The sequence below is a fragment of the Oncorhynchus kisutch genome, linkage group LG26 (genome assembly GCF_002021735.2).
Source record: "Oncorhynchus kisutch isolate 150728-3 linkage group LG26, Okis_V2, whole genome shotgun sequence".
Taxonomy (NCBI): domain Eukaryota; kingdom Metazoa; phylum Chordata; class Actinopteri; order Salmoniformes; family Salmonidae; genus Oncorhynchus; species Oncorhynchus kisutch.
Window position 1 is genome coordinate 49,776,572 of NC_034199.2, and position 8,553 is coordinate 49,785,124.

At 45.3% G+C, this 8,553-nt stretch overlaps 1 protein-coding gene across 2 annotated transcripts in view; it reads left to right on the forward strand.

Annotated features, from left to right (window-relative positions):
• The window catches only part of fer1l6 (fer-1 like family member 6), a 68,463-nt gene that overhangs the window by 43,425 nt on the left and 16,485 nt on the right, over positions 1-8,553 (forward strand). Inside the window, exons 22-29 of one of the 2 annotated variants that reach the window (XM_031805860.1) lie at positions 146-295; positions 1,066-1,173; positions 1,353-1,514; positions 2,582-2,762; positions 3,395-3,531; positions 3,622-3,744; positions 4,061-4,106; positions 7,197-7,241. In XM_031805860.1, the coding sequence (XP_031661720.1) occupies positions 146-295; positions 1,066-1,173; positions 1,353-1,514; positions 2,582-2,762; positions 3,395-3,531; positions 3,622-3,744; positions 4,061-4,106; positions 7,197-7,241 (952 nt within the window). The remainder of the gene's footprint in view (positions 1-145; positions 296-1,065; positions 1,174-1,352; positions 1,515-2,581; positions 2,763-3,394; positions 3,532-3,621; positions 3,745-4,060; positions 4,107-7,196; positions 7,242-8,553) is intronic. The other variant, XM_031805861.1, reaches the window with a different exon arrangement.

Genomic DNA, 8,553 nt, shown 5'->3' on the forward strand with positions numbered 1-8,553 from the left:
ATCCAGTTGGAGTGTCTGGTGTTGGGACAGACTATTAAAATTGGGTAGCTATCCAGCACCCATAAGGATTTGTCTCTGTTCTCTGAGATTTAAGCACATACTGTATTTATTCACCTGTATGTATCTTGTGCTTCTTTCCCCCCAGGGCAAGGCAGAGTACCTGGGCAGCACGGTGGCAGTGCCCGTGGTGAGGGTGTCAGAGCAGCCCTACTCTCCTCCCCAGCTCCAGTACAGTCCTCTGTTTTCTGGATTCCAGTCTGGTGGAGAACTGCTGGGGGCCTTTGAGCTCATACAGGTAGGGCCCTACTGGAGACTGAGGCACAACATGAAACACTATTCCCTATGTAGCGCAATGGATATGTTTGTTTTGAATTCTGTCAAGCTGAGTCGAGGGGGATTCATAGTTTAGTAAAGCTGAGTCGAGGGGAATTCATACTTTAGTAAAGCTGAGTGGAGAGGGAATTCAGAGTTTAGTAAAGCTGAGTCGAGGGGGAATTCCTAGTTTAGTAAAGCTGAGTGGAGGGGGAATTCCTAGTTTAGTAAAGCTGAGTGGAGGGGGAATTCAGAGTTTAGTAAAGCTGAGTGGAGAGGGAATTCCTAGTTTAGTAAAGCTGAGTGGAGGGGGAATTCAGAGATTAGTAAAGCTGAGTCGAGGGGGAATTCAGAGTTTAGTAAAGCTGAGTGGAGAGGGAATTCCTAGTTTAGTAAAGCTGAGTCGAGGGGGATTCCTTGTTTAGTAAAGCTGAGTCGAGGGGGAATTCAGAGTTTAGTAAAGCTGAGTTGAGGGGGAATTCAGAGTTTAGTAAAGCTGAGTCGAGGGGGATTCCTAGTTTAGTAAAGCTGAGTCGAGGGGAATTCAGAGTTTAGTAAAGCTGAGTCGAGGGGGATTCCTAGTTTAGTAAAGCTGAGTCGACGGGGAATTCAGAGTTTAGTAAAGCTGAGTCGAGGGGGATTCCTAGTTTGGTAAAACTGAGTCGATGGGAATTCATTCTCTGTTCTTTCTCGCTCCATGATTTTTCTCCCACTCTGTAAGTAGTGGTTGTTTCATTGTTACTCATCTCATAGATCCCAGAGTCAGGAGAAGAGTATCTGCCTGCGCTGGACGAACCAGACGGTCAGATCTACCCTGTACCTGGCAACATTAGACCTGTACTGAGCAGGTATCGATTAGAGGTGAGAGGGAGATCAACCTGAAGTGCAGTACCTCTGGAATAGGTGGCAGGGCATTATTCCACTGTGTGTTAGTTGGAATGGTATGATATGTTTTGTGTATGTACTTTGTTTGGTAGTTCCTATGTGATATTAAAGGATTCTGTTCTGGGTGTTGTGACGGTGTTCTCTGTGTCGTCCAGGTGTTGTTCTGGGGCCTGAGGGAGCTGAAGAAGGTGCAGCTCCTATCTGTGGACCGTCCCCAGGTGTTTATCGAGTGTGCTGGGAAAAGCCTGCGCTCCTCTGTTATCCAGAGCTACAAGACCAACCCAAACTTCACCACGCTGGTGGACGCCTTCGACCTGGTAACTAACACGACCAACCCAAACTTCACCACGTTGGTGGACGCCCTGGTAACTAACACGACCAACCCAAACTTCACCACGCCGGTGGTAACTAACATGACCAACCCAAACTTCACCACGCTGGTGGTAACTAACACGACCAACCCAAACTTCACCACGCCGGTGGTAACTAACACGACCAACCCAAACTTCACCACGCCGGTGGTAACTAACACGACCAACCCAAACTTCACCACGCCGGTGGTAACTAACACGACCAACCCAAACTTCACCACGCCGGTGGTAACTAACACGACCAACCCAAACTTCACCACGATGGTGGTAACTAACACGACCAACCCAAACTTCACCACGCTGGTGGTAACTAACATGTATATTAGTGCACAGGTGTTATCTGTTAATGAGGTAGAATAGTGGACAGGTGTTATCTCTTAACGAGGTAGAATAGTGGACAGGTGTTATCTCTTAACGAGGTAGAATAGTGGACAGGTGTTATCTGTTAACGAGGTAGAATAGTGGACAGGTGTTATCTCTTAACGAGGTAGAATAGTGGACAGGTGTAATCTGTTAACGAGGTAGAATAGTGGACAGGTGTTATCTCTTAACGAGGTAGAATAGTGGACAGGTGTAATCTGTTAACGAGGTAGAATAGTGGACAGGTGTTATCTCTTAACGAGGTAGAATAGTGGACAGGTGTTATCTGTTAACGAGGTAGAATAGTGGACAGGTGTTATCTGTTAACGAGGTAGAATAGTGGACAGGTGTTATCTGTTAACGAGGTAGAATAGTGGACAGGTGTTATCTGTTAACGAGGTAGAATAGTGGACAGGTGTTATCTGTTAACGAGGTAGAATAGTGCACAGGTGTTATCTGTTAACGAGGTAGAATAGTGCACAGGCGTTATCTGCGTCCCACATGACACCTTATTCCTTATGTCCTTTAGTTCTCTGGTCAAAAGTAGTGCACTATAAAGGGAACTGGGTGCCATTTGGGATACAGGCAGAGATACATGCAGAGTTGACCTGACCTTCCATCTTGTTCTCCTCCCTGTCTGTCCCTTCCCACAGGAGCTGCCTGAGAATGAGAACCTTCACCCTCCCCTGAACATCAGTGTGGTGGACTGGCGAGCATTCGGACGCTCCACCGTGGTGGGAAACTACACCATCAACAACCTGAAGCCCTTCAAATACACCCCTCCTCCAGCGCTGTCCGCGCCAACATCACCGCGGGGACCTGACAGCAGAGAGGGTAAAAGTCAAATTACAGACCTCTACATGCTTTGTAAGTAGGAAAACCTGCAAAATCTGCAGTGTTCTCCCCACTGTATATCATCATGAACCCACCCTATTACCCCCCTCTCTCCAGCTGGCAAATCCTACAAATGGTTTCTTGTTGTAACAACATCCTTTCAACCAGTTTTGTTCGCTGGGATAGCAACTGTTGAACAGGACTTTCAGGTGGTGCTGTTTTACCGACTGTTGAACAGGACTTTCAGGTGGTGCTGTTTTACCGACTGTTGAACAGGACTTTCAGGCGGTGCTGTTTTACCGACTGTTGAACAGGACTTTCAGGCGGTGCTGTTTTACCGACTGTTGAACAGGACTTTCAGGTGGTGCTGTTTTACCGACTGTTGAACAGGACTTTCAGGCGGTGCTGTTTTACCGACTGTTGAACAGGACTTTCAGGCGGTGCTGTTTTACCGACTGTTGAACAGGACTTTCAGGTGGTGCTGTTTTACCGACTGTTGAACAGGACTTTCAGGCGGTGCTGTTTTACCGACTGTTGAACAGGACTTTCAGGCGGTGCTGTTTTACCGACTGTTGAACAGGACTTTCAGGCGGTGCTGTTTGACCACCCCGTGGTGTGCTTTGTGTTTTCAGATTTAGGTATGATGCCCCAGTCTAATATAGACAATGTAATCCCTTTGTCATCTGAGGATGTCTCAATCAACATCTACCAGGAGATCTCTCCTACACCCCCACCACCACCTCCACCCGAACCAGACAAGAAGGAAAAGGTGAGAGGAAGAAGACACACACACGCACATACACACGCACGCACACACACACACACAAACACATTAACAAGCATTCTCCGTATAAAACAGGAATGGAGGAAGAGCTCTCGGAAGTCTACTAAGAGAAGGAAGCGTACCGTAGCAGATGAGTCTGGGGATAACGTCCTCGACTGGTGGTCCAAGTACTACGCCTCGGTAGACAAGAGACAGCAGGTAAAGGTATCCAAACACTATTGGTCCATGTGTTGGACTGTAGTTGGTCCATGTGTTGGACTGTAGTTGGTCCATGTGTTGGACTGTAGTTGGTCCATGTGTTGGACTGTAGTTGGTCCATGTGTTGGACTGCAGTTGGACTGTAGTTGGTCCACGCGTTGGACTGTAGTTCGTCCACGCGTTGGACTGTAGTTGGTCCACGCGTTGGACTGTAGTTGGTCCACGCGTTGGACAGTAGTTGGTCCATAGAGATGGACCAGAGAGCACACCCTTCTATGGTCCTAAACTAAACTGAGGACCTCTGTTATCTCTCCAGGCCAAGCAGAAGGAGGTACATCCCTTTCCATACATCTATGATAATGGTGAGTAAGAGCTTTAACACATTTTCCAGACAGGAAACCTTTTCAAACGACTGATTGACTGTTCAAATGAAATCAAAATAGTTTTCATCGTCACGTGCTTCATAAAACAACAGGTGTAGACTAACAGTGAAATGCATACTTACGGGGCCCTTCACAAAAATGAGACATTGGAAATATTCACAAAAATAATAACACAAGGAATAAATCTACAATGAGTAACGATAACTTGGCTATATACACGGGTACCACGCTATATACACGGGTACCAGGCTATGTACACAGGTACCAGGCTATATACACAGGTACCAGGCTATATACACGGGGTACCAGGCTATATACACGGGGTACCAGGCTATATACACGGGGTACCAGGCTATATACACATGATGTCCAGGCTATATTTTTTTTAATTTTTAATTTATTTTTATTTCACCTTTATTTAACCAGGTAGGCTAGTTGAGAACACCTTTATTTAACCAGGTAGGCTAGTTGAGAACAAGTTCTCATTTGCAACTGCGACCTGGCCAAGATAAAGCATAGCAGTGTGAGCATACAACAAAGAGTTACACATGGAGTAAACAATTAACAAGTCAATAACACAGTAGAAAACGAAGGGGGGGTCTATATACAATGTGTGCAAAAGGCATGAGGAGGTAGGCAAATAATTACAATTTTGCAGATTAACACTGGAGTGATAAAAGATCAGATGGTCATGTACAGGTAGAGATATTGGTGTGCAGAAGAGCAGAAAAGTAAATAAATAAAAACAGTACGGGGATGAGGTAGGTGAAAAGGGTGGGCTATTTACCAATAGACTATGTACAGCTGCAGCGATCGGTTAGCTGCTCAGATAGCTGATGTTTGAAGTTGGTGAGGGAGATAAAAGTCTCCAACTTCAGCGATTTTTGCAATTCGTTCCAGTCACAGGCAGCAGAGTACTGGAACGAAAGGCGGCCAAATGAGGTGTTGGCTTTAGGGATGATCAGTGAGATACACCTGCTGGAGCGCGTGCTACGGATGGGTGTTGCCATCGTGACCAGTGAGCTGAGATAAGGCGGAGCTTTACCTAGCATAGACTTGTAGATGACCTGGAGCCAGTGGGTCTGGCGACGAATATGTAGCGAGGGCCAGCCGACTAGAGCATACAAGTCGCAGTGGTGGGTAGTATAAGGTGCTTTAGTGACAAAACGGATGGCACTGTGATAGACTGCATCCAGTTTGCTGAGTAGAGTGTTGGAAGCCATTTTGTAGATGACATCGCCGAAGTCGAGGATCGGTAGGATAGTCAGTTTTACTAGGGTAAGCTTGGCGGCTTGAGTGAAGGAGGCTTTGTTGCGGAATAGAAAGCCGACTCTTGATTTGATTTTCGATTGGAGATGTTTGATATGAGTCTGGAAGGAGAGTTTGCAGTCTAGCCAGACACCTAGGTACTTATAGACGTCCACATATTCTAGGTCGGAACCATCCAGGGTGGTGATGCTAGTCGGGCATGCAGGTGCAGGCAGCGACCGGTTGAAAAGCATGCATTTGGTTTTACTAGCGTTTAAGAGCAGTTGGAGGCCACGGAAGGAGTGTTGTATGGCATTGAAGCTTGTTTGGAGGTTAGATAGCACAGTGTCCAAAGACGGGCCGAAAGTATATAGAATGGTGTCGTCTGCGTAGAGGTGGATCAGGGAATCGCCCGCAGCAAGAGCAACATCATTGATATACACAGAGAAAAGAGTCGGCCCGAGAATTGAACCCTGTGGCACCCCCATAGAGACTGCCAGAGGACCGGACAGCATGCATATACACTGGTATCAGGCTATATACACAGGGTACCAGGCTATATACACGGGGTACCAGGCTATATACACGGGATACCAGGCAAAATACACCAAACCAATGTGCAGGGGTACAAGGTAGATATGTACTTACAGTATAGGTAGTGGTAAAGAAACTAGGCAACAGGATAGACAATAGACAGTAACAGCAGTATACTGTAGGTAGGGGTAAAGGATAGACAATAGACAGTAACAGCAGTATACTGTAGGTAGGGGTAAAGGATAGATAATAGACATTAACAGTATACTGTAGGTAGGGGTAAAGGATAGATAATAGACAGTAACAGCAGTATACTGTAGGTAGGGGTAAAGGATAGATAATAGACAGTAACAGTATACTGTAGGTAGGGGTAAAGGATAGATAATAGACAGTAGCAGCAGTATACTGTAGGTAGGGGTAAAGGATAGATAATAGACAGTAACAGCAGTATACTGTAGGTAGGGGTAAAGGATAGATAATAGACAGTAACAGCAGTATACTGTAGGTAGGGGTAAAGGATAGATAATAGACAGTAACAGCAGTATACTGTAGGTAGGGGTAAAGGATAGATAATAGACAGTAACAGCAGTATACTGTAGGTAGGGGTAAAGGATAGATAATAGACAGTAACAGCAGTATACTGTAGGTAGGGGTAAAGGATAGATAATAGACAGTAACAGTATACTGTAGGTAGGGGTAAAGGATAGATAATAGACAGTAGCAGCAGTATACTGTAGGTAGGGGTAAAGGATAGATAATAGACAGTAACAGCAGTATACTGTAGGTAGGGGTAAAGGATAGATAATAGACAGTAACAGTATACTGTAGGTAGGGGTAAAGGGGGGTGGGGGGGTAGAAGCTGTTCAGGGTCCTGTTGGTTCCAGACTTGCTGCGTGGTAGCAGAGAGAACAGACTATGACTTGAGTGCCAGATGTCTTTATTGTTGTTAAGGTTTTTGGTGTCTTTTGAGTTTCTTTTCTTCATGAATACAGTAACTTTGGACAGTGACTCACACCACATTGTTGTGTATTACTGTATTCCCATTCCAAACCTTGCTGTCATTGTTGTGTATTACTGTATTTCCATTCTAAACCTTGCTGTCATTGTTGAGTATTACTGTATTCCCATTCCAAACCTTGCTGTCATTGTTGTGTATTACTGTATTCCCATTCCAAACCTTGCTGTCATTGTTGTGTATTACTGTATTTCCATTCCAAACCTTGCTGTCATTGTTGTGTATTACTGTATTCCCATTCCAAACCTTGCTGTCATTGTTGTGTATTACAGTATTTCCATACCAAACTTTGCTCTCCGATGGAGTAGACTCCTTGGGTAAGGACATGCATAGCAAGACAGTAGTAATTTATCGCATGGTTCCTTGGGTAAGGATATGGCTAGCATAACAGTAGTAATTCATTGCATGGTTCCTAACTTCTCTCCTTCTACCAATCATTTTTTGGTGGCAAGTATAGTCCATTGCACCCCAATAGAATAGTGTTTTGGGGGAAGGATGTGAAATACAATGGTTGTGGGGGGGGGGGGGGGGGAGGTCTATGGGTGTCACAAGGTCGGTATCCATAGATGGTGTTACACCTAGCAACCTATCATAGCCAATTGTAATTGTTTGCACCGGAGTTGCACCTTGGTTGCTTTGTGCTTAATCATTCAGTTATTTTCCTTTGTTTGCTTTACTGTTGTTTATAGGTACAGTTGAAGTGGGAAGTTTACATACACCTTAGACAAATACATTTAAACTCAGTTTTTCACCATTCCTGACATTTAATCACAGTAAAAATTCCCTGTTTTAGGTCAGTTAGGATCACCACTTTTATTTTAAGAATGTGAAATGTCAGAATAATAGTATAGAGAATTATTTATTTCAGCTTTTATTTTTTTCATCACATTCCCAGTGGGTCAGAAGTTTACAATTTTGGCCCATTCCTCCTGACAGAGCTGGTGTAACTGAGTCAGGTTTGTAGGCCTCCTTGCTCGCACACGCTTTTTCAGTTCTGCCCACAAATTTTCGATAGGATTGAGGTCAGGGCTTTGTGATGACCACTCCAATACCTCCTGCAGCAAAGCATCCCCAAAACATGATGCTGCCATCCCCACAACATGATACTGCCACCCCCGTGCCACAACATTTGCAAGCCTCCCCCTTTTTCCTCCAAACATAACGATGGTCATTAGACCAGAGGATATGACTTCTTCCTTGCTGAGCGGCCTTTCAGGTTATGTCTATATAGGACTCGTTTTACTGTGGATATAGTGGTAAACCATCCATCGCACCGTCTGGGGTAGTCGTGCCTTTGTTAAGTCTGTGAGGGGAGATGCTATTGCGGCAAAGTTAGGGTACAAATCGACTGTAGTACCCTGCTAACCCCAGGAAAGACTTCACCTGCCTCTTGGGTCGGGGGACCGGCCATCCCCTAATGGCAGCCATTTTTCTATTTTTTATCTTGGGGTTTCACATTTCCCCTCCCGATCTGATATCCCAGGTACTCCACCTCGGCGTGGCCCAGCTTAAACTTGTGGGGGTTTGCGGTCAGACCTGCATCCCTTAGTGCATCAACCACTGCCCGTATTCTACAAAGATGGGACTCCCAACTGTCACTGTGCACAATTATGTCATCCCAAATAAGCA